The sequence below is a fragment of the Rhinoderma darwinii genome, chromosome 12 (genome assembly GCF_050947455.1).
Source record: "Rhinoderma darwinii isolate aRhiDar2 chromosome 12, aRhiDar2.hap1, whole genome shotgun sequence".
Classification (NCBI taxonomy): Eukaryota; Metazoa; Chordata; class Amphibia; order Anura; family Rhinodermatidae; genus Rhinoderma; species Rhinoderma darwinii.
Genome location: NC_134698.1, coordinates 65,796,321 through 65,822,653, shown reverse-complemented (window position 1 = coordinate 65,822,653; position 26,333 = coordinate 65,796,321). Strand labels below are relative to the sequence as shown.

The window sequence follows — 26,333 nt, the reverse complement described above, 5'->3', positions numbered from 1 at the left end:
ATTACTGTCTGGGGCACTATCTGTTTGCCACTTTTATTTTTAGGGGCATTATTTTTGTGGCACTCGTTTTGCAGCAGTTGGACACTATTACAGGGGGCTGCAGGTTGGCAAGTCTGTCTAGTGAACTGTATACAATGTGGACGCTCTAGTTATGCCTGTTCAAGGGAACTGTATCTGTGATGGGGACACTGTGGTTGTTGTGGATCTTGCGGACAAACTCAGTTGGTGCACTTGGTTTTAGTGATAGAAATGACATGATTGTCTTTTTGTAATCGTATATTTTATTGTATCACATTTGTTTGTTGTATTCGGTTACCATGGCGAGAGTCAACAGCACGCATATGTCCGCCATGACGTTGTCAGGCCAGATGAAGCGTGCTTTATGTGAAACGGTCGTTGCCTTGTGTGGAGACCTACATTTCCCCGCTGTGACACCTACAAGGATCCCAGTAAAGAAAACTTTTTTCATATGACTATCGTGTGAGTGCCGCTTCTTTCTCTTCTATGAATACATTGTGGTTGTAAATATGGGTACTGTGCCCATCAAAGGGAACTGTAGCTGTAATGGGGCCACTGTGGCTGTATTGATGGGGGTGTTGCGGCTGTAATGGGGCCACTGTGGCTGTATTGATGGGGGTGTTGCGGCTGTAATGGGGCCACTGTGGCTGTATTGATGGGGGGTGTTGCGGCTGTAATGGGGGCACTTTTTGTGGTCACTCACTGTAGCTATAATGGGGGCACTGTTTGTGGTCACTTACTGTAGCTGTAATGGGGGCACTATGGCCACTCATTCTAGTTGTAACAGGGCCATTGTGGCTATGAAAGGAATAGTGGATGCAGTGATGGTGGCACTGTGGCTGTAATTGTGGCATTTTAGCTCCAATAAGGGCACTGTCACGCACCATAGCAGTGATGGGGCCACTGTGATTATGACCTGACTGACTGTAGTGATGGGGGCACTGTGGTTGTGGTCTCCGAGTGTGACTGTAGTGATGGGGGCACTGTGGTCATGGTCTCGGAGTGTGACTGTAGTCATAGGGGCACTGTGGTTGTGGTCTTTGAGTGTGACTGTAGTGATGGGGGCACTGTGGCAGATATATTATGTAGATGTACACACCTAACAGGTTAGCCATATATCTGCAAGTTACTCTAGTGCAATATTAAGAGGAAAGTGAATTGTGCTTGTGCTGCACTCCTTCCACCCTCCACTGTGTCTGTTATTTACACGGCTGCAGCTCTGTCAGGCTTCCATCTTGGTAAGACTCTGCAACAGTCCTCATAGACCTCCCCCTCCCCCAAGATAACATGGCGCCTCCCCGATGTAACATGGCGTGCCGGCGCCATGTTACATCGGGGAAGGGTTATATGAAGGCCGAACAGTGGGAGGGGCTGTGATGTGGCTCCGCCCCTTCGTCTGTTAAACATAGGGCGGGCACTAACAGCTCGGGCAGTGATTGACAGCAGCCGCGCTACAGACCTGGGAGCGGGGTTCACAGCCCGGACATGGACGTGCTCAGCTGCTTCATGTTACTGGCACTCGGCTGCCTCCTATACTGCGTCCTGCAGCTCGCCAGGCTCATTACAGCTGATGGAGACTTAACTCTGTTGTGGGCTGAACGCTTTGGTAGTTCCCCAGGTAATTATCAGATACAAGTGCATTATAAACTTCTCATCATCCTCCTCATTATTATATCATCATAGTCCATGTGCTGCCCTAAGGGTGCATTCACACCTGCAGGTTTTGAAGCCACAACCAGGAGTGGATTTAAAAAAAACAAAAAACTTTTCTGTTAACTTTTTTTCTACCTTTGCAATCCACTCCTGCATCAGAACGGCACATGGGAAAGTAGTGTAACTTAGGGTTATGTACAGACTTCGCGGCAGGTGAAACTCTGCTCACTTGTAGTAGCCACTGGCAAAATCGTGTAACCGTTGGCCACCTTAAATGAGCTGGTTTTGAGCGGGTGCCGCTACGTGGGACCGAACTTTTAGAAGAGGTAAAATTCCTTTAAATAGTGGGATTGAAGCCGCTCTGCAGCGTGTGGGACTATAATTCCCGGCATCGTGTCCTTTTGTGCTGGGACTTCGTTGTTCTATATTAAGTTATTTTCTTTGTCTTGACAGAAAGTCAGTTCCGCGGTACCGTCGTCTGGGTCACCGGTGCGTCCAGTGGTATTGGGGAAGAATTATGTTACCAGCTATCGAAATTAGGTGCTCCATTAGTCCTTTCTGCCAGAAGAGAAGCCGAATTGTTGAGAGTGAAAAAAAGGTGCCTCGGTATGACGTTCTTCCCTACGTAAATTTACTAGTAAAAAGCTGAGATTTACATCTGGTGGCAACTTGTCAATTAACCGTTCTAGGAACACATTGAGGAATGTTACACAATTATCTTTAATTTTCAAAAAGTTGTGCAACCCCCCCAACACTCTCTCCCTCCTTATCGGGTCATGTACTTGTGTCTTCTAAGGCTATGTTCACACGGGGTATTTTGCCGAGTTTTTTGACGTGGAAACCGCGTCGCAAAACTCGGCAGAAACAGCCCGAGAACGCCTCCCATTGATTTCAATGGAAGGCGTCGGCGTCTTTTTCCCTATCTTCGGGCGCTTCCGCCTCTGACCTCCCATTGACTTCAATGGGAGGCAGGAGAAAGCGTATATCTCGCTGTTTTATGCCCGCGGTGCTCAATGGCCGCGGGCGAAAAACGGCGCGATAATTGCCGCGAAAATCGCCGTGCAGGGAGAGGAATATCTGCTTCAAAGTTCCAAACTGAATTTTGAGGCAGATATTCCTCCCACAAAATACTCCGTGTGAACATAGCCTAAGAGATTAGCCACACAACAAAACATTTATTCCTATTGGAGACAAATTATATGAAATAAAGGTGAAATTAAAAACCAAAATACTTTCTCCTGGATCCACTTGTGGCTTTGGCTGAAAAAACTGTATCAAAATCTGCAACAAACTCAATATGGGTGATTTATCCATATTGGGCTTGGAGAGACGGAGGGTGCTCACTGGGCGATTGAAGTCTAGGGGTGTGGAAATCACAGCGCACGGACTTCATCCGCGTGCTGTTCATGTTTCACGCAAGTGTGCACCGACTTTGACGTTAAAAACTGATGCCACACTGAACTGAAATGCATTACATACGGGCCATTTTTTGGCAGACTCAAAATGGACACGCTCGTCTAAATCAGGCCGAATGCTAATACATTTGGCTAATTTGATTCCTGTGTGTAAGAAAAAAAATAAAAAATCACGCGTGAATACAGCGATATCTCTACGTAGGCCCCATCCACGCGACTGTAGATTTCACCCGTAATTACGGACCAATTCATTTCTATGGCCGACTGACACCTTTACGTATATTTACGGGAAGGTGTCCGTGCCGTAGAAATCTTCTGTAAAAAAATAAATAGGAAATGTCTTATTTTTTACGGACCGTGCTCCCATACTTTATAATGGGAGCACAGCCCGCAAATCCGGACGAACTGCATGGGGCCTTAAATTGCTCCCATTACCATCGGGAACAGTTCCTGTAATAGTGCAGGTAGATAGAGTGTCTGCTCCCAGTATCTGTCACCGGGACCATCTGAGGAATTGTTAAATTGGCTCCTGTGATCTGGTCTAAAAGTGAATATTCTGCAATGTTCTTGTGATCTGTTTTATTATCAGAGATCAGCAGTTTGGAAGAGAAAGATATATTGGTTGTTCCCCTCGACCTGACTGATCTAAGTACACACAAGGCGGCAACGGACGAAGTCGTGAAACATTTTGGAAGAGTAAGTGTACAGTATAAAGTGATATCTGTTAAAGGCCTCGCTCAGACGAGAGTGTTGTACCCATATTAACTATCCATACTCAAGATAAAAGTAACCGTCGTAGCCCATTCACCTACATTTCCCCAGGAAACTGGTTCTATAGTGGATATGCCAACGTTCTCTGCGTAGTGCGAGTGCAGCTGGAACCCCTACTGATCGCAATAATGAAAACCCTTCGTCCATACGTCGTCTGGTATTGCAGCTCAGCCCCATTCGCTTGAATAGGGTTTAGCTGTAATACCAGACATGGCGCATGGGCGAGGGTGCTACTGTGTATGAGAACTCTGAGGGGCTGCGGCAGTCAAACGAATGCAGTGGCCTCTTTTGTTTGTCCTTGTGATTCTAGGGGTCCTAGCAGTCTCCTATTGATGACCTGTCCTACAAATATGCTATCAGTATTCGTATGAAACCCCTTTAAGGAAGCACTCCAGCCAGGAGAAGAGGGCCCTAGCCAAATCCCGGGTGGCTCCTGAAAAAGCACTTCTCTAGCTATACCAGTGCTTCTTGTCCTGTGCTTGAGCTGGGCACACTAAAATTTCTACAGGAGGATGAAGACATTGTGTCCCCCACTGATAGCATTTAGCATCACGCTCAGTGAGCTGTGTAAGCTCAGTTCATTGGCAGATAGCATGTTTTATACTGCCAAAAAAATGGTCGCTTATTGTCAAAAACATCTCTAGATGTGCTACGGACATGATGCGAATGCATGGGGACTAACAATCGTTCGTCCCCGTACTTGGGATCATTGCTTCGAATGGAGCAAACGAGTGACGATCAACATGCTGATCGGCGCTTATTTTTAATATCCTCCCGTGTTAAGGGTTACTACATTTTCGCAAAAATTCTGATAGGTCGTAGTGACGTGTCAGAAGTTTTGATCGGTGGGGGTCCGAGCTCTGAGACCCCACCGATTGCTAATATAAAGCTGTAAAAGCGCTCAGGAGAGCGCTGAGCCACTTAGTTTCTGCTCGGCTTTTCTCAGAAAGCCGAGTAGTCGGTGTACGTGCTCAGTAGACTTTCTATTCACCGCTCCAAGAAAAATGATCCGAAAAGAAGCGGCTCAGCGCTCACCCGAGCACTTTTTGGAAAATTTAGTTGCCCTTTAAAGGACATAAATGGCCAGATGTGGCACGTCCTCCAGAGTGAGTGACGGTCCTTAATCAGATGCCTATGAAATTTAGTCCATGACCAGTATTAATCACAAGCTTTAATTGTCACGATCCAAAAGTGAATAATTGTCTGTATGGTTTTCCTTCTCTACAGATTGACGTTCTAGTGAATAATAGTGGACGGTCACAGCGCTCCCTGTTTGTGGATACGGGCCTGGATGTTTATCAGGGATTGATAGAGCTCAATTATATGGGGACAGTTTCCATAACGAAGCATGTCTTACCCCACATGATCGAGAGAAAGAAAGGAAAGATCATCACCATAAGCAGTATTACGGGCTTGATCGGAGTGCCCCTGTCCACGGGCTATGCCGCTAGTAAGCATGCGCTTCAGGTAAATATTTTACTTAGTGTTTGTTTGATAAATTGTTTGGACAAAGCTACCTTTCATTCGAGGTAAATATTTGAGGCCCTTTTTTTGGACGTGACAAATGTTAAGAACATGGGGAAGGGGGAGTCAACTATTACTTTTTATTTTTGTCGGTGCTTGAATTTACAGCTATTCTGTCCTTGTGTCTGCAAGACATTGTGCAGTCATAGGGATGTTTTGTGGACCCAAATCCCCATCCACATCAGGGTATATACACACAACTATTTGAACTCTATAATCCTGTTGGTGACGTGTAATCCTAATGGAGTAATGGGTTGGGTCCAGAATGTCCATAGGACATGGGTGGGCAGCCAGAGCACAGAACAATAAGGCCCCATCAGACGACTGTAATTTTTGATCTGCGATTACAGATCCGTAATTGCGGATCAAAATACAGATACGTTCATTTCTATGGTGCACGGACAGCTTCCCATATATTTACGGGAAGGTGTCCTATTTTTTGCGGTTCCTTGTTACGGCATGGACATGTCCTATATATATATATTAGATTTTTTTTTTTTTTTTTTTTTAACAGACCGTGTGCCTATACTTTATAATGGGAGCACGGCCCGCAAATGCAGGTGACTGTCCACAGCCAGCCGTGCCTGTAATCACTGACCAGAATTATGGCTGTGTGCAGGTGGCCTAAGTGTTGTCACTGGAACACTGTAGCAGACTTGCTGCAGGCATTGGGCTTTGTAAGGTTAAGTGAGGGCGTATGCTAACAAACTGCCCAACCCATGTACACTAAAGGAGTAAGTATATAAAGCTTCTGGTATTTCTCCTCAAACGTTACTCGCCTTGTAAGTAACCTGGGCAAAATCTGTGACTACCTATTTTTCTATAAGAATTAAGGAGGATTGTCGGCATATTTATAATTGGAAAATATTCTATAATTGTAGACCAAGGCGTGTGGGTCCTTTAACGCCTGATGTAAGTAAATGGGAGATCATGTATTTTGTTGCCCCCTCCTCTTCATACAGGTAGCACAAAAGCTGGACTATAAGGAGTCTTTATCTGTCATTGAAAAAGTTTTAGTAAGTTTCCCTTGCAATGAAGGATTTTTATACGCATAAGACCCTATTGACACTACTAATAGAATATCCTATAGCCATTTTATAGTAGTGCGTTTTAAAGGGTGTGTGTACTTTTGCAACTATTTTATGTTCTTTGATCTAATGCATCCACAATAATAAAAAACTCAACAGTACAAATAGTCTAAAATAGAAATCTAAGCTTCCATAGCAATGTTCAGGTGAGAGCGAGGGGGAAGGAAAGAAAGGCTAGAACATTGAGAAAAGGGAGGAGAGAGAACTCCCCATAGGGAACATCCCTGCACCGCTACAAGCAGGCATTTATTCTATTTAATCTATACTTTCTAGAAGAAAAGGGCATATACCCTGTAAGGCCTTGTTCACACCTGTTTGTTTCCGTTCTTTTCCATGGGCACCCTAGAGAACCCGTTGACTGTAATGGGTTCCGTCAGGTTTCTGTCAGGGTGTCCAAGGTTTTACTGGAAACCATAGCGCAGAAGATGTGAACAGGCCCTAAATGCAGAAAACTCAATCATGCAGGACAATGTCACTTGATTGTACATGATAATGGTGTGCATGTGCGCAGGAAGTTCTTTCTATTTAAAAATAATATCTTGCTTAATATCCTGTGTTTTTTCTTTTTAATTAAGGGGTTTTTCAACAGCCTGAGAATTGAGCTGGGAACTTATCCAGATATTACAGTTACCAACATATGCCCAGGACCCGTACAGTCAAAAGTAGTGGAAAACGCTTGTACTGAAGAGTTTGAAAAGGTGACGTCTTGCGTGCGTTCTCCTGCAGCTCTAAATGTATTTGAAATGGTTACCTGGTGCTTGTCCGAAAAATCTCCCAACTATTTAGAAAGGGGGTTTAGGTTAATTTTAAATGCCTTAGATAAAGTGCAATTCCCCTTTAATTTTGCTTGGCCATGGTATACTACACTTTTCACAGCACGATTACTTGCCAAGCCATTGGTTCTGTATACTCCCAGAATCCCATGTATTCGGGTATGTTCACACAGGGCAGATACGCTGCGTAAAAGCGCACCGCATATACGCCCTGTGCGCTGCAGGGAATTCCGGCTGAAAAAAACGCACCCCAATTTGGTGCGTTTCTTCAACTGCAATGTCCGCTGCGGAAAACTGCACCAAGAAGAGCTTCATACTAGCGCCGCCATAGCGATGCACCTCTCCGCCGTCCTGCAGCCTGGCCTCCTGGGACGACGGTTCATCCCATGTGACCACTGCAGCCTGTGACTGGCTGCAACAGTCACATGGGATGAAATGTCATCCCAGGAGGCCGCCTGGATGAAGAAACACAGAATTTAGGGCAAGTATAATATTTATTTATCTTATGAGTTGCGTTTTTAGCAGTGGAATCGCTGCTTTTCCGCTGCAAAAAGCAACATCTTCAATTTATTGCGGGTTTCACCTCCCCATTGAACTCAATGGGGAAAACCCACAACCAATCAGCGATTACGGACATACAATTGCAATGCTGCGGCTTAAAAAAACGTACCGCAGGTCAATTTATGAACGTTTTTTTTACATTTACACAGCGTTGTTGCTACTCTATTACGCCACAGTCTTTCTGCAACTAAATCTGTTGTGAAAAATCCACAGTATTTACGCTACATGTGAACTTACCCTAAGGCCGCAGTCAGCTGTAATACGGGATCCGTATACTTAATGCCAAGAACGTGATTGGATCCTGTCAGGAGAAAGCAGGGAAACATTTCTCAAAGATTTTGTCTGGCAAGTGATTCCCTGCTTTGTCCAGACACTGTTCAATCCCATCCTTGACATGGAATGTATTTATTTTATATATTTATTTATTTTTTATCAATTTCTTATCTGTTATTTTAGTCTGTTGGAGAAAAAACGGATCAGAGTCACAAGATGGCAACAGACCGTTGTGTTCGTCTCATTTTGGTTTCCGCTGCAAATGACTTGAAAGAAACCTGGATTGCAGACCAGCCCTATTTAATCATCTATTACCTCTGGCAGTATGCTCCCACATGGGCATGGTGGATAACACAGAAAGCTGGTCAGAAGAGAATACAGAACTTTAAAAGTGGAATAGTAAGTGCTGCGTGTAAAATACACTGTGCCCTATTTAGGTTGTGAAGACATCGAGCAGTGAAGTTTTGAGAACCACGACTTAAGATGGTAAGAATTGTCTTTTAAAAGTGGCAGCATCAATGGTTTTTGCAACATCCGTGGCTTGCTGCTTTGCTGGAACTAAGGGTATGTGCACACACACTAATTACGTCCATAATTGACGGACGTATTTCGGCCGCAAGTCCCGGACCGAACCGAACACACTGCAAGGAGCCGGGCTCCTAGCATCATACTTATGTACGATGCTAGGAGTCCCTGCTACTCCGTCGAACTGCTGTCCCGTACTGAAAACATGATTACAGTACGGGACAGTTGTCCTGCAGCGAGGCAGGGACTCCTAGCATCGTATATAAGTATGATGCTAGGAGCCCGGCTCCTTGCAGTGTGTTCGGTCCGGGACTTGCGGCCGAAATACGTCCGTCAATTACGGACGTAATTAGTGTGTGTGCACATACCCTAAGAATAACTGCATTATGTCAGATCACCTGGGTGAATCTATAGGAAGCTACATTCCATTTCAGATCTCTGATCAGATATTCGGGGGTGTACATTACATTAAATCTAATCTCTTAATGGCCATACGAATAACTGTTCCAGTTTTAAAGCGGTCTGTTCTGTTGTGTTGCATTCATGCTGTACTATGTATTTTATCTTGGACGTTAACCCTATAAGATGGGGATGTTTTAAACCAATTCGTGGTCTGATCTCATCAGATGAGGTTTCCCCATTCTTGTACATGTTGGGACAGAGTAAAACTATGCAGGAACATGACTGGTTATACTCCCCGCGAGCATCACAGCTGAGGGCAGAGAATTCTTTCTGCTTGTCACCTGTTTACGTGCGGATTCAACTTTTCAATTATTAGGGCATGTTCACATGCCCTATTTACGGATGTAATTCAGGTGTTTTACGCTTGGAATTACGGCTGAAAAAACTGCTCCAAACCGTCTGCAAACATCTGCCCATTGAATTCAATGGGTCTTACGGTGTTCTGTGCAGACGGGCTTCATTTTAATTATTATTTTTTTCACGCGCAGCTGTCAAAAGACGGCGCATAAAAAGACGGCCGCCTCAAAGAAGTGCCTGTCACTTCTTAGGACGTAATTGGAGCAGTTTTTCATTGACTCCATTGAAAAACAGCTCCAATTACGTCCGTAATGGACGCCGCGAAAAACGTCAAATTCAGGAGCGGATTTCGCCTGAAAACAGCTCCGTAATTGCAGACGTATTTTACGTTTGCGTGTGCACATACCCTTATTGTCAATCACTTTTTCCACTCTTTCCATGTGAATCTGTTAGCTCAAGGGTATGTTCACACTTGGCGGATTACCTGCAACGAGTTTCATTGTGGAAAATCTGCAGCATAGTATAGGAGCAGTGTGGATTTGAACAAATCTCGCCCACACGCCATGGGAAAAAAAATTCTGCTGAAAAAATGGTCGATAATTGACCTGCAGTAGGGTCTTTTTTTATTTATTTTTTTGTTTTTTTTTTTTTATTGAATTGTTGCACTTTGTTTGTAGGTTTTCCTGATTGAATGCAATGTGGAGGTAAACACCGCAAATGTTGCAATTTTGCATCAGAAGACCTGCGATTACCACACACACACCATCCCTCTGTTCTCCGTGCAGCCCGGCGACCTTGGCTGACATTGCGGCAGTCACATGGAATGAAACGTCATCCCAGGCTGCACGGAGAACAGAGGGACGTATCGCTATAGCAATGCCCGGGGGTAAGTATTGGCTCTTACTTTTATGCAGTGTATCAGCCCTGTGTGCACATACCCTTAAATGTTTTTGTCAAGAATACCCCTTATAACTGATCAACTAAATAGGTGATCAATGTTTTTGGCCAGAATACCTCTAATACAGGCTGCCATTTGTGTTGGCCTCTGTTCTGCTTATGGCACTTCATACAGAGGCTGTATCTAGTTATAAGAATTCTTCACAGGAAAATGCCCATAATGGAGCAAAGAAAATGTGTGCACTTCATTCCCTGGAGTTTCTCTGGCAGCCCATCAGCAGGCACACAATCTTAATTCTTTGCTGCTCCATGGAAAGCATACAGGCTTCCCTAAATGGCCACTTGGGTTCTGCTGACTGAGGGGCAACAGTGGGGAATTGAAATACCCCCTTAACTATGCTGCGCTCACTGGAGTGATTCTGCTTCCAAATAAAACTATTGCGTAAAGGTAAGGCTTCACATGCGCGTCGGATCTGTTGATGGGTTCCGTCAGACCTTACCGTCAGGGGAACCCATCAACGGAAAGGCAAACTGAGACCATAGCTTTCTGTTAGCATTACCATTGACTTCAATGGTAATGTTTTTGCGTTGAAAATGGTTTCCGTTTTGGCGGATTCAATATCTGTCGACTGCGCTATTGTTTCCGCCAAAAAAGGAAACCTTCCGGAAATTCGGGAAGGAACTTGACCTGCGGGCATATTTTAAAATCTGCAGCGTGTACATTTTTTTTTTTTGTTTTTGCTTGCTAATGGTATCTGCTCAGTGCTGAGTAAAAACATGCGATTTGGTGGCTTTTTTTGTTTTTACCTGCAAATTTCCTTCTTATTGCTGCAGTTTTGGTGTTTGTTTTCCGCAGCAAAATACGCAACATGTGCATGTGCCCTGAAAGTGATGATGGTGGGAGATGCAGACATTCCTGCTTTGAAGCGAGAGGCTTTCAGGGGTCTTACGTTTGGCAACTCGACTGTCTACATCTCCCACCCTCCCTTTCAAACTTCTGGCAGGATGGGTGGTAAACTTCAAGATTAAAATACGTGCAGTTCACATTGGTACATATTGTAGGGAAAGTTACAAAAATGAGTAGCAGATCCATTTGTTCTGATGCGTGACTTCGGTGCAAACCTAAGGGAACGGAAACTATATAGAGTTGCAGTACTAGGTGACTCCTAAGGTCCATAGCTGTTGTATATCCTTTTGCGTTAATGAATGTTACTAACACTAGTGCAATTTTCTTCTGCAGGATGCCGATTCTCCTTTTGCATTTTCAAAGAAAACCTCCTAATGGAAATCTTTGCATGAGAAGCAGAACTGCAATGCACTTATAAAGAAGAAAGTAACGCCGCTGCCGATCCAGGCTTTGCTATAGATTGCGCTTATTTGCTTCTGTCGTTTTTGGTTTGGCATTAACACACTGCATAGATGCTTTCTTGCATAGTCGTGTTTTGAACTAGGAATATATTCCCATTATTACCCCCCCCACCCTCCCAAGTGGTATGAAGAATATTATCAAAAGGTTTCATTCCCAGATGAGCAAGTCCTTATCTGCTCTTGCACTATGACCGATCAGAAAAAAAATTGTGAATATTTAAAGACTATTAAAGTGATTGCATTAAAAAAATATTGGATTTACTTGTTTTTTTTTTTGGTATCGTCACACATAGTGGCCTCTGGCTGGCAGAGATACAGTTGTGGTGCGACTGAAAACTATGACGTGCTGTTGGGCGCGCTTTTCAAGTTTATTGTTAATCGCCATGAGGTTTTACAGGTAAACTGACGTTTAATGGCCACATGATTTTGCAGGTAGAGGTCTACTCAACAATGGCCGGTGGGGTTTTTGGCCACGATGGTAAACCATACCCTAATTGTGACATCTTGCTGCTAGGTTTTGGCCAGTTCTTGAGTTACACAAACTTTAAAGAGGATCTGTCACTAGTTCAGTAATGCTCAATCTCCTAGCTAATCTAATAGGCGCTGTCACACTGATAATGCTAGTGAAAATGTTGTTCCAAAAAGTTTATATTAAAGTTATGAGCTTTTTTTTCTAAATATGCAAGTGAGACAAATGGGCGTCAACACCAGCGACTCTCCTGAGGTGGAGTCTCCTTACAGCCTCTGACGCTGTCCTATCCGCATGAAGCTGCTTCACACAGTGTGAGAGACTGAGGCTGGAGGGAAGGGGGATCACTTCAAATAGCCATAACTCTGGCTGTGGACCACCTAGAACAGCTGTTCTGGTGGCATATTAAAGATGAGATTCTAGTGTCTCATGGCACCAGGATCGTTGTGAAACTACTGGAGCTATCAACGGTTGTGAACAGTCGGGACATGGAAGCTGTTTACTATGATTACCCTGTGTTGCTGGGCTGGGAACTGTATGATGCTGATTGGATAACGTCATACAGAAAAAATTACACCGCCCAGAGTGAAGAGTAACCTCCCGTTTGGCAAGTATAGCCAAATTAGCATACTTAGAAAAATGCACAGAACTTTGCAAGTAATGTTTGAAAAAAATAAATCGCACACTAGTGATCAGCATCAACCCGTAGCACATTCCATCTGTAATTTTCAGGCAGAATACCTGCTGTGGAAAGCAGCGCTGAGGAAAAAAAAAAAAAAGTCTGGCCTCAAAGATGTTGCAGGCCATGTGATGCTGCAGCCTGTGATTGGCTGCAGTGGTCACATTTGTTGAAACCTCATCCCAAGAGGCTGAACTGCAGGAAGAAGCATAGAGTTCTGGGTAAGGGATTTAAATTCTGCACCGCAGGTCAATTTATTAACGTTTACCCTGCATTTTTTTTTTTTTTTCCTGCAGCTTGGGCTTGATTTTCTGAATCTCATCCACTTCTACTGTAAATGCTGTGGGATTTCCACACAGAATTCTATTGCAGATTCCGCAGCATTTACGTTACTTGGGAACCCGTACGAATGCACGCAATGCGTATTTGCATGTGGCAAATCTGCAGCGTGATACAGTACCAGCAAAGTAAATGAGATCTCAAGAAATCTCATCTACACTGTTTTTGTTTTTTTTTTCTGCATGGAAATTGACCTGTGGTGCGTATTATAAACGCTGCAGCATGTCCATTTATCTTACAATTAGCAAGCGGAAACGCATCTGACTAGTTCTAAAGAAAAACTCATTAAAACCCGAAGCATGAAAATTCACCTATTTATGCATCAAAATGTAAAAACACGATTAGGTGTGCTTTTGATAGCTATTTTCTGAAGCAAATGATGCAAGGTGTGCATGTAAAAAAAAACAAAAAACTAAAAATAGTCAAAACCATGCTTGTACTGATAAAATATATAATTTTATTGGTACAAAATATAAACTGTTTTTTTATATTTTGTACCAATAAAATTATATATTTTATCAATATAAGCATGGTTTTGACTTTATTTTTAGGTTTTTATTCTTATGTTATGAGTCACCGCTGATGTCACCCGTAGTCATGGTCGTTTTCTAATATATGCCCTCCCCCCATATAATATATTATATATGACCTACTGATATCTATTTAGTTTCTTTATAGAGGGGTATTTTGGTTGTCCTCCATATTGGTTAAGTAAGGTGTGCATGTAGCCTGAGGCCCCGAGCACACGACCGTAAAATCGCCTGTAATTACGGGCCCATTCATTTCTATGGCAGACTGACATCTTCCCGTATGTCTACGGGAAGTTGCACGTGCTGTAGAAACCTGCCGAAGAAAATAGGACATGTGCTCTAATAATGTATAATGGGAGCACGGCCAATAAAAACGTCCGGCACGTAATTACGGGCACGGTCGTGTACATGAAGCCGAAGGGTTTGAGTTGGACTTGGACTGTGTGATTCTATACATAAGTATTTCCAGGTTCCCTCCGCCCAGTGATTATACACTACACGTCTTTTATACCGGCAAAGCTTTTTGTATTCCTGCTAATAGGAATAACAAGTCAGATATCTAGTAAGAAACAAAGAATTGGATCCAGCGAAGAGTCTGTTAGGTTCTGTTAATAAAACTTGGAAGAAGATTCCTACATTTTAAGGCAAAGGATAAAACATGTGCAGTGAAAATGTGAATAAATTCCCAGATATGCAATAGAGGGATAAACAGCACTTGGAGCGGTGCCTACGCGTTTCTGACGCTGACTGCGTCCTTAGTCACAGCAGCCATGACTAAGGACACAGTCAGCGTAGGCACCGCTCCAATTGCTGTTTATCCCTCTTGCATATCTGGGAATTTATTCACATTTTCACTGCACATGTTTTATCCTTTTGCCTTAATAAAACTTGGAAAAAGATTCCTACATTTTAACAGAACCTAACAGACTCTTCGCTGGATCCAATTCTTTGTTTCTTCCTGTGCTTACACGGGGATCCGTGCTTGAATGACTCAGCATATCTGCAAAGGTGAGTTGGAGGAACCCTCCTATATTTCTTCAGATATCTAGTATTAATGTCCTCTTACACGGCCAGTCCTTGGCTGTGTAAACTAGCTCCGATCAACTAGACAGCTCGTTGATCGGTGCTCGTTTGCGCCTTTCACAAGGAGCTACAATGGGGACGAGCGCTCATTGCTCCGATCGCTAGTAATATTTGTATCTTGTTGGCCGCACGTCTCCCTTCTTATACAGGGAGATGTGTTGCCAACGATATTTTTAGTTTTTAAAGCGAGACTATCAGCAGATGAACGAGCAACTGCTTGTTCATCTGCTGATCGCAGCCCTGTTTACACAAGGCAATTATCGGCAACGAGCGTTCGCCGATAGCCAGTATAAGGCTGGGTTCACACGACCTATTTTCAGGCGTAAATAAGGCGTATTATGCCTCGATTTATGCCTGAAAATACGGCTCCAATACGTCTGCAAACATCTGCCCATTCATTTGAATGGGTTTGCTGACGACCTGTAATTTACGCGTCGTCGTTTGACAGCTGTCAAACGACGACGCGTAAAATGACTGCCTCGTCAAAGAAGTGCACTTCTTTGGATGTAATTTGAGCCGTTCTTCATTGAATTCAATGAAGAACAGCTCTAAATGACAGCCGTCAATGACGCCTCGCAAAATGCGAGGACGAGCCATTACGTCTGAAATTACGGAGCTGGTTTCTCCTGAAAACCGCTCCGTAATTTCAGACGTAAATGCAGTTTACGTGTGCACATACCCTAAAAGGGCATTTAGTTAATTGCACAGCTTTTTGCCAAGGCAGCATGGTCCTTTCGGGTCCTCGATAGACTAGTCACTAGTTCGCATAGCTCCGGAAATGTCACTGGCGAATTTTGGACAATTGCTTTCAACACCTCTGTATTCGGGTGGTGGATTAATCCCTCGAATACAAAACCAGGCAGAGACCTATTCCTTCTGAAAAAAAAACTTAAGTGTTTATTCACACCGTGTGGCTCTGCAGCGCAGCTGAAACATGCATTTCGCACAAACTGCGTTAAAAACACACCCCTAGGGGCAATCGCGGTTCTAAAACTACAATTAGTTCTTTCAAAACAGTCAAGAGTCAGCTAGAGCCTTAAAGGGGTATTCTCTTCTGACGTTAATGGTATCTTCACCTATTACTAGCACAGGACCTCCTGACCAGTCCTATATTCTGTCGATGGGCTCAATGGCACTGGGTTATGAGCAGGACGGGTTCTTTTGAAAAAGCAGACTGTGTTTAGCTACGTGGTTTCTGGAACTCCCATAGAAGTGATGGTCACACACTAAGGCCCCATGCACACGACCATGCCCGCAATTGTGGGCACAGCCGGCCGCCCGCCAACCGCATTTTCGGGCCGTGCTCCCATACAAAGTATAGGAGCACGGCCTGTAAAACATGACATGCTCAATAATTCCCGGCACGGTTCTAAGGCACGGACACCCATCCGTAGCGCTACAGAAAGGTGTCCGCGTTCAATGAAAGTGAATGGGTCAATTTTTGCGGTCCTCAAAAACAGTTTTTTTACGGTCATGTGCATGGGGCCTTATTCAGATTATATATGCAAGAAAGCCTGCAAAGAACAATGCAAGTGAATAGGGGTTTACAACATAGCGGATTGTACACGATGCTGAAAAATTTTACAGCAAGTTTCACCCACTGCACATGTGAATTTATAAGCTATATCCATAGCGAGCTCTGCAAGGCTTTAGTGTTTGTCGCCATAGTGAACTAGAAGCATGATCTGCTGCCAAAGGGGTTTTCTGAGATTGTGTATAGATGTAACTGCGGTAAGTGTAGTCACTTACTAATGGACTAGCTGTAGCTGAACTGTCTCTGTAAGCCGGTCTCAACCACCAGGAGCACGGTCATGTATCGCCTACTTGTGACTTCCCATAGACTGAACACTTCGTAGTAGGGGATGTTACACGTTACATGGCTCTTCTCTCCACTGGTCCCCCCTAGAGGTTGCATGTTTCTTATGCATCGCCCAAACAGGTGCTGGGCAAGAATGAAAATAATAATAAAAATAAAAACACCAGCTATGAAGGCAACATCTGGTGAGAATTCAGACAGAGGTTTTTTTTTTGTTTTTTTTTAGTTTTTTTTTTAAAACCTCTAATACTTTGGGAAACTAGACATGCTTTATAAGTGACGTTATGATTTTAAGATGCCCATACAATCAGATGTTAATGCAACTGCCCCCACTTAGCAGTTCTCTGATCGGGAGACCAAACCAAATACTATTACGGTGTGAATTACACCCTTCTGGCTGCTCAGCCTTTTGTTTTTTTTAAACAAAAAGTGCCAATGTAATCCCTCTCAGCATTTCCGATCCGCCAAGAGGACCCTGACAAGCGTAAAAATAATTCAAAGGGAATCTGGTCTTTGCTGGTTAGAGGGATGGAAGTTTAGGTGGTGCATAGGCACTCATGAACATCTGTTTTGTGATGCGATAATCCCCTTAGCGTACGTTCTCGTGGGTCGGATTTGCTGTTGAAAATGGATCCAGATATCGCATGGAATTCAGTTTGAGCGTCCGCACCAAATAGTATTTGGATTGGTGCAGACTTTTGGCCGTATTTACCGCTGCACACATAAGATGAGGAGTTCACAAAAAAAAAAAAGACCATGCTTTATAACTTAGATGTGATCGGTATTAGGTGGATCCTTGTGTAAGACACACAGGACCTGCTCTCAGCCGAGCCGTCAGTTCAGCTTAACTGACTGAATCGGTTGTTCAGAACGATACAGTTACTATGTGTATATATATAGCTGTATCTTAAATTATTTTTTTTTATATGTGACTTGGAAAGTTGTGTAAAAATACTAAATACATTCATTTAATAAAAATAAATAAATCCATATCTGGACTTCAGTATAACATATTCCAGGGAATCATATTTTGGTGCAATGGACAAATCCCCATAAAAGTAGACAAACTCTGGTTTACTAGAATCAAAATGAACAATTTATAAAAGAAATATTATACATTATACACATTTTGGTCAGACATTTTTGAAAAAAAGTGTACACATATTTACAGAGGAAGTAATGACCTATTTCACATCGCCTGTCACATTTACTATTGGACATAAGGTAACGTGAAGAGAAAGATATCAGAACGTGCAGTTTAAAGGCTCCACTTTTTTTTTTGCCCCCCTTCATTTGTACATTGGTGTTTCAGTTTGGTGCTGTGTGCAGAAAAATGTACCGATCCGTGTATCATATAGGTCTGGGCCTGGCGCTGCTCATGTGATAGTCACTCTGACCAGTCTGGGGTTTTCAGTAAAATGGAATGCAGGCTGTGGATGCTTTTCCATGGGAGTCAGAACAAGGCTCCATAGGAATGCAAAGAGTCTGAGTTCCAGTTTACTGAAAAGCCCAGCAATCATAGACAGGTAAGGGTATGTTCACAAGGCCTATTTTCAGCCGTTTTTCGGGCCGTAAACGCCCAAAAAACGGCCGAAGAATCGGAAGCAGAACGCCTCCAAACATCTGCCCATTGATTTCAATGGGAAAACAGCGTTCTGTTCCGACTGAGCTTTTTTCGCTGCGTTTTTTTACGTGTAAAAAACAGCCACGAAAAAGAAGTGCAGGACACTTCTTGGGATGTTTTTGGAGCCGTTTTCCATAGACTCTATTGAAAAAAGCTCCAAAAACGGGCGTAACAAACGCAGCGAAAAACGCGAGAGGCGCAAAAAACGTCTGAAAATCAGGAGCTGCTTTCCCTTGAAGACAGCTCCGTATTTTCAGACGTTTTTGAGTTTGTGTGTGAACATACCCTAAGGCCTCGTTTACACGAGTGTGATATACGTCCGTGCGACGCGCGTGCTTTTCACGCGTGTCGTACGGACCTATGTAAGTCTATGGGGCAGTGCAGACAGTCCGTGAGTTTTGCTCAGCGTGAGTCCGCTGAAAAAAACTCACGACATGTCCTTTCTTTGTGCGCTGTTCGCGCATCACGCACCCATTGAAGTCAATGGGTGCGTGAAAATCACGCAGGTCACACGGAAGCACTTCCGTTGCGAACAGCGTGATTCGCGCAACAGCTGTCAAACTGAATGCAAACAGAAAAGCACCACGTGCTTTTCTGTTTACAAACATCCAAACGGAGTGTCATAATGACGGCGGCTGCGTGAAAATCTTGCAGCCGCGCATCATACGCAGCGTTTTTTGCGTGCGCAAAACGCACACGCTCGTGTAAACGAGGCCTCAGACTGCAGATCAAGTGAGCAGCGCCAGACTTGAAAACTACATTATGCAGGGATCGGTACTTTTTCTGCACACAGCACCCCACTGAAACACCAATGTACAAGGGGGCAAAGAATAAAAGTAGAGTGCTTCTTTAATAAAAAAAATAAAAATATGACCAACAAAGAAAGAAAAACCAACAGCAGCATCTAGAGTTTTGTTACTGGGTCATAAACTAGTGTTTTCCACTGAACATGCAAAAACACAGTACAAATGGATTAATACAAAGGTACATGGAGAGGTACAGAAGAATAAATGGGGTATCCAAGAGGAGGGTCTGCTGCCTGTACGGTTAGGTTACGCAGTAGCACAGGGTGGGCTTGTATACTGTAGCGTTCTTCATCATCGTTGGTGGCGTACAACAATTCCCAGGATAGATTTGCCCACTGCCCTCGCACAGCTTCTACATTTAGTTTTCCAATCTGCACCAGCTGTTCTTGTAAGGTGAGCACTCTGCCAGTGTATACGCCCTGCACGCAAAATAAATATAATGCAATTACTTCTAAATTGTAGAGAAGAACCGGATTTACATGAAACTCAAGCAATAAGAGATGCACACGGCAAGCGTAGTAATGCCAACAAGAAAGATCAGTAATTGTGGGCTGGGTGTCTGGGCACATGACCAGCCGAAAAAATAATAAGTACTGCTGGAACATGAGGATTTGCTAGGAAATAACGTGGCTATGGCAGGATATTACCTTGATTCCGAATGCCTATAAAGTCAAGTATGCACAAGCAAAAAAAGTTTTATTAATATAATGTAGGGATGTGAAAAAGCAAGGAAGCCAATGCACAATAACAAATATATATAATATATTGCCATACGTAGATGTCAGTGGATATTTAGATTCTATTCCTTCCAATCCTGCATATTCTAATGTGAATGGGGCTGAGCTGCAATACCGGACATAGCCTATGGACAAGAGTGGCGCAGTTTCTCTTTCTACTGGTGTACCACCCCTTTGTGCCCTTTCAGATAGCTGTATATTTAGTTCCAAGAATGGTTAAAAGCTGTTGCTCTCCAGCTGCTGTAAAACTACAACTCCCATTCTGGAGAGCCGCAGATTGGGGGAACACGGCTATTCAACATAAGGAAATTTTTTGGACAGGTCTTAAAATGGCAATCATAATTTTGACATATTTGGAATGATGATTTGCTTTGTTTCTGTTTGAGAATTTGGACGGCTTTTCTGGTATTTTTTTTAGGACAACAATAGAGCGGCCTGCAGCACTATTGTCTAAAATGCCAAAGCCTTAATGGACCGCCGCCTTGGGGTCTGTTGAGATTTGCAGGTATCCACTATAAAAAGCTCCACCACGTGCACGTGGCCTTAGCTACAAGATTCAGGACTGGAGCAATACAATTATAATAAATTCTGATTTACAATCTTGTAGTTACTTATTTTCAAGATGTGTCAACTATCTCTCTTGGCGAGATGCAGATGTCCTGGCGGTGTGATGTTCCCGCTGCTTATCTAGTGCAATAACAGTAACAAGGAAAGCCTTGTAAAAAATCTAAATGTTGTTTATAAGTGGGTGAAACAGTAATTGTGCAATATGGGTCAGAAGCTGTGAACTGTGGAGCATCTCGTATCATAACCCCAATTTAACTAGGATTTTATGGTCATTGCCAAGCCCCTACAGGATTTATCTTTAACACATCTATACAAATTCAATTAAAGTGTAGCTAAACGTTCGACGAACTTCTGACATGTCATAGTGACATGTCAGAAGTTGGGATTGGTGGGGGTCCAAGCACTGAGACCCCCACCAATCGTTAGAACGAAGCAGCTGAAGTGCTCGTGTGAGTGCTCAGCCGCTTCGTGTCTGTTCGGCTTTTTCCGGAAATGAATGTATCGTGTACGGACTCAATAGAAAGTTTGAGCCCGTACTCCGATACATCGGATTTCCGGAAAAAGCCGAACAGACACGAAGCAGCTGAGCACTCACACGAGCACTTCAGCTGCTTCGTTCTAGCGATTGGTGGGGGTCTCAGTGCTCGGACCCCCACCAATCCAAACTTCTGACATGTCACTATGACATGTCAGAAGTTCGTCGAACCTTTAGCTACATTTTAAAGCTGCTTGAAGGGAACATAGAATTTTTGTCTTCTGTAATTTTTTTTATGTGAAACAGTTTGGTTTTCGCTTTATATTTTTCTCTTAATAGTTCAAGTTTACCTTTTATTTGAGACGAACTGTGGGCAGGTATTGGCAAAAATCTTTTCTCCTGACAAGTCTGGTTCAGTAAATAGTTGTATTCACCATGAAATAACAATTTTGGAGCATCTGTTTTTTAGAACTCTTTGTTGTGCCGTTTCTCTATTATTCCTCCTGGAAATATATGAATAAATTAACAACTGGGAATTACTAATCCCTTTGTCAATGGGGCGTGTCTCTACACACTAACACCGTCCAATCAGTGCGGACAGTGTCTGTGTAGAGACACGCCATATTGACAAGGGGAATGGTAATACCCAGTTGTCAATTTATTCATATATTTACAATAAGAATAAGAGGAACAGCACAACACAGAGTTCTAAGAAAAGATAACAGGTCCTCTAAGTGTCTGTGTCCCATTGTTTATAAATAGCCTAGCAAAGCCTTAACTCCTTAACGCCGAAGGACGGATATATCCGTCCTCAGCAGCTGCTAGTTCGCGCATGAGGACGGATATATCCGTCCTGTGATGGCGCGGGTACTGAGACTGTACCCACGCGATCAGCGGCAGGAGCACGGCTGTTATACACAGCCTGGCTCCTGCTGCAACTGCCGGAATCGAAGCGCGCGCCGATTCCGGCAGTTTAACCCATTAAATGCCGCTGTCAATAGTGACAGCGGCATTTAATGTGTTTGACAGAGGGGGGAGCTCCCTCTGTCACCCGATCGGCGCCCCCGCAAAGAAATCGCGGGTCGCCGTCGGGTTTCCATGACAGCCGGGGGTCTAACAAAGACCCCCAGGTCTGCCTTCAGCATCTGCCTGTTAGGCGATGCCGGAGGCATGACCTAACAGATTGCCTGTCAGTTTTACACTGACAGGCAATAATGCTTTGGTATACGAAGTATACCAAAGCATTATATATGCGATCGGCACATCGCATAGTGAAGTCCCCTGGTGGGACAAAAAAATAAAATGTAAAACAGTTAAATAAAGTTTGTGAAATAAAAAAAATAATAATTACAGTCAAAGTCAAATAAAACTACTTTTTTGGCCCAAAAAGTGGTTTTATTTAGTAAAACAGTCAAAACAAATCACACATACACATATATGGTATCCCCGCGTTCGTAACAACTTGACCAATAAAATGAACACATTAATTAAACCGCCGGATGAACGGCGTCCAAAGAAAACGCAAAAAACAACGTCAAAATTCTCTCTTTTCTCCCATTCCCCCCATAAAAAATAAAATAAAAGTTAATCTATAAGTCCTATGTACCCCAAAATAGTACTAATAAAAACTACACATTGTCCCGCAAAAATCAAGCCCACGTACGGCCACATCGACGGAAAAATAAAAACGTTACGGCTCTTGGAACGCGGCGATGCAAAAACAAGTAATTTTTTTCTAAAAGGGTTTTTATTGTGCAAACGTAGAAAAAACATATAAAACCTTTACATATTTGGTATCCCCGTAATCGTGCCGACCCATAGAATAAAGGTAACCTGTTATTTACGCTGCATAGTAAACGGCGTAAATTTATAACGTGAAAATTAATGCTGGAATAGCTGCTTATTTTCAATTCTCTCCTAAAATAAAGTTAATAAAAGTTAATCAATATATTATAAGCATCTAAAAATGGTACAATTACAAAATACAACTCGTCCCGCAAAAAACAAGCCCTTATACGGCTATGTCGACGGAATAAAAAAAAAGTTACGACTCTTGGAATGCGACCGTGGAAAAACAAAAAATAATCCTTGGTCATTAACGTGCAAAATGGCCCAGTCATTAAGGGGTTAAAGAGGCTCTGTCACCAGATTCTCAAATCCCTATCTCCTATTGCATGGGATCGGCGCTGCAATGTAGATAACAGTAACGTTTTTTGTTTTTTTTAAACGTTCATTTTTGGCCAAGTTATGAGCTATTTTATATATATATGCAAATGAGCTTTGAAATGGACAATTGGGCGTTTTTTTTTCGTTATGTCGAACTGGGCGTGTATTGTGTTTTTAACTGGGCGTGTTTACGTGTATGACGCTGACCAATCAGTGACCAGTCAGCGTCATACACTCATCTCCATTGATTTACACAGCAGCGATGTGTAGCCACATACACAGAGATTAACGTTAATCAAGTGTCCTGATAATGAATACACATGAAATCCAGCCTGGACGTCATGTGTACTCAGAATCCTGACACTTCTGAATCTTTTCTGTGAGATTCCAGCAAGCCACGCGTAATCTCGCGAGATTACGGAGGTAAACGAGATTTCGTTTCCCTTGCTGGAAATCTCAAAGAAAAGAGTCAGAAGAGCCAGGAGGCAGGCCCTCTGACATCATCCAGGCCGGCCTCCTGGGATGACGTTTCATCCATATGACCACCGCTACAGTCTGTGATTGGCTGCACATGGGCGGTCACTTGGGATGAGGCGTCATCCAAAATACAGTTGACATGTTGACAATAAAACTCTGCACCGCAGGTCAATCTCTGAGCGTTTTTTCCCGCTCAGTATTTACGCAGTGTGTGGATGAGATTTGTTTTATTACATCCACTTTGCGGACTTTCCGCGACAAATTAGGTTGCGTAAAATCTGCAGTATTCACGCAACATGTGAACTGGCCCTTACACAGGCCAAATCCGGATCATTGCCCTGTGTAAACAGGACAACAATCAGCAGATGTGCAGCCAACATAATGGAAATGTATGGGGAAGAACGATCGTAGTAACAATCGCTCGTCTGATTAGCTTTTTCCGGGCTGCCGCATGGTCAGCCATTGACTATAATGGGCTGACTACGCAGCCTCCAAAGAAAGCTGAGCAGAGCCAAAGTGGAATGGTGCTTTCCTAGTTCCACTTCTAGCTGTAGGACATTGGTGCCATATCCTAGCCATATGCCCAATGTCTATCCTCAGACAACCCTTTTAACTATGAATCATTTTAATAGGGCCATTACACTTGCTCTACATGCTGTATTTATATCAATTCTGATGCAGATAAATACTAGAATATTCTATCTTACCATGTTTGGATCATGACCTAAGGAGAAAAGATATGGTTTCTCTTGCAGAACTGCCTGCTGCCACTCTGAGTCTGACACCAGACCAATGTACCAATCGTTATCATACTCTTCGAGATAATTGAGCAATTCTTTGAAATCTTCCACGGGTCCTAGACTTGCTTTATCAACCATTAGCTTGAAGGTATACCTACAAGATACAAGTGAAAGACTGGGCAAAGGTAATAGTTTATGAGCAGGTGCAGTTATAAGAAATAGAAATTTACACAAAACACCGAGATCAGCCGTAACATTAAAATCACCTTCCTATTATTGTGTAGGTCTCCCTCATGCCACCAAAACAGCACTGACCTGTTGAGGCATGGACTCCACAAGATCTCTGAAGTGCCCTGTGGTATCTGGTGCGAGGACGCTAGCAGCAGATCTTTTAAGTCCTATAAGTTGTGAGGTGGGGGTCTCCATGTATCAGACTGGTTTTCTAAACACATCCTACAGATGCTTGATCGGATTGAGATCTGGGGAATTTGGAGGCCAAGTCAACACCTTGAAATTTTTTTGTTGTGTTTCTCAAACCATTTCTGAACAATTTTCGCAGCTTGGCGGGGGCATTATCCTGCTAAAAGAGGCCACTGCCATTAGGAAATACTGTGGTCATGAAGGGCTGTACCTCATCTGCAACATCCAGCACTCAAGGTTTTCAAGCAGAACATTGCCCAGAGCGACACGCTGCCTCCGCCAGCGACACACACACCCGACCTTCCACATGAAAACATGATTTATCAGGTCAGGCCACCTTTTTCCATTGCTCCATGGTCCAGTTCTGATGTTCACGTGCCCAATGTAGACACTTTTGGCAGTGGACTGGTTAGCAAGGGCACTCTGACTAGTTTGCGGCTATAGAGCCCCAATTGCAGCAAGCTGACATGCTCTGCGTATCCTGACACCTTTTATATCATAGTCAACAGCAATTTGTGCTACAGTCGATCTTTTGTAGGATCGGACCAGTCTGGCTAGTCCAATTTTTACACCTAAAACGTTGCTACAAACAAAATTCCCCCCAAAGTCTTTACCTCACCTTCATGACAAATACACCGTGTGTTATGGTCACCTGGGAGTCCGCAATGTATCGTCTGGCAGAGAGTATTTCCTATGTAGAGCCATTGGCTGATTATTAAGCTAGAGCTCAGAAATGGGCACTGGTCTAGCTGAGGAGTGGTACAGATCTCAAAAATAGCAGTGTCAAGGTAAGGCTCTGTTCACACTAGCGTCATGGCTTCTGTTCATAGCGGAACTCTGACCCCATGAAACAATTAACTGATAATGGGGTCTGTAAGGTTTCTGAAACTTTTGACAGCAGGATTGGTGCTTCAGACTGCGCTATTCTTGTCCTAAACAATACCGGAAGCCCTGACATAAAGAGAATAACAATTGTAAACAGAGCCTAAAACTTTAGGTAGTTATAAATGGACTTAAGGGGGTTATCTGCTTTAGACAACCCCAATGCAATTGAGAGGCCAAACTCTCTTGGGCGGCTTTCCCCTCATTAATCAGTGTGGAGGGCTGCTGCAAAGAGCAGGTGGGATTTTTTGCATTTCTCGCAAGGTCGCCAGCAGTTTCCTGGCAATAGGGAACCATTGCACTTGCAGTAGTCCTGCAATTTTACAGCAAGATGCCCTGAGTTCTCAAAACTGCTGACAGGGTGATATAGAGGTGAGAAGGGGCATTTTAAACTTACCTTTTTTTCTCAGTTATGCAAGTTGCATGACTGATAAAACGATATTTAATTCCCCCAGGGACTCAAATGTTGTTGTAAGTTTAAACCCCCCCTTATACCAACCGGTCAGCAGTTTTGAGGCATCAAAGCTGCTGACAGGATCCCTTTAAACTAAATGATGCCCCTGTAAAATATTTTTCAAGTTCTTTTTTTCTACTACATATCGAATAAAACACCAATTAAAACATGGTCTGTGGCATTAAACCAATACATATGCGAATGTGTGAAGAGAAATATGAGGTACTAGACCTATACAGATGTCCTGCCAACAACTATGGTCACTCTGCCACAACGGATGCTAATTCCCTTTGTATTTCTCATTGTGAATTTACGTTTACATCACTCAAAAAGTACAAGAAAAGAAGTATTGATGTCAGTACCTCCTGGTCACCGCAGCAGAATGACACCCATCAGTATGTACTGGTTGTAGGGTTTCCCTAGATTTGCCCATAACACTTTGAA

The 26,333-nt window shown here is 43.3% G+C and overlaps 2 protein-coding genes across 8 annotated transcripts in view; one reads left to right on the top strand and one right to left on the bottom strand.

Moving 5' to 3' along the window:
• Positions 1-1,436: 1,436 nt before the first annotated feature.
• Positions 1,437-11,875, top strand: DHRS7 (dehydrogenase/reductase 7). Of its 2 annotated transcripts, XM_075843611.1 has the most exons (7): positions 1,437-1,636; positions 2,125-2,277; positions 3,676-3,782; positions 5,085-5,324; positions 7,045-7,167; positions 8,260-8,475; positions 11,498-11,875. In XM_075843611.1, the coding sequence occupies exons 1-7, from the start codon at positions 1,504-1,506 to the stop codon at positions 11,537-11,539; spliced, it is 1,014 nt and encodes a 337-aa protein (XP_075699726.1). In that variant the 5' UTR covers positions 1,437-1,503; the 3' UTR covers positions 11,540-11,875. The 2 variants fall into 2 exon arrangements, with proteins under 2 accessions (XP_075699726.1, XP_075699727.1); XM_075843612.1 differs by lacking the exon at positions 2,125-2,277.
• A 5,739-nt stretch (positions 11,876-17,614) lies between these two features.
• The window catches only part of PCNX4 (pecanex 4), a 34,349-nt gene continuing 25,630 nt past the window's right edge, over positions 17,615-26,333 (bottom strand). For 5 of the 6 annotated variants that reach the window (XM_075843608.1, XM_075843605.1, XM_075843607.1 and 2 more), the window contains exons 11-12: positions 24,101-24,287; positions 17,615-19,390 (exon numbers count right to left, since the gene is read on the bottom strand). In XM_075843608.1, coding sequence (XP_075699723.1) covers positions 19,139-19,390; positions 24,101-24,287 — 439 coding nt within the window. In that variant the 3' untranslated portion in view covers positions 17,615-19,138. Of the gene's footprint in view, positions 19,391-24,100; positions 24,288-25,172; positions 25,505-26,333 lie in introns of those variants that run through there. The other variant, XR_012851297.1, reaches the window with a different exon arrangement.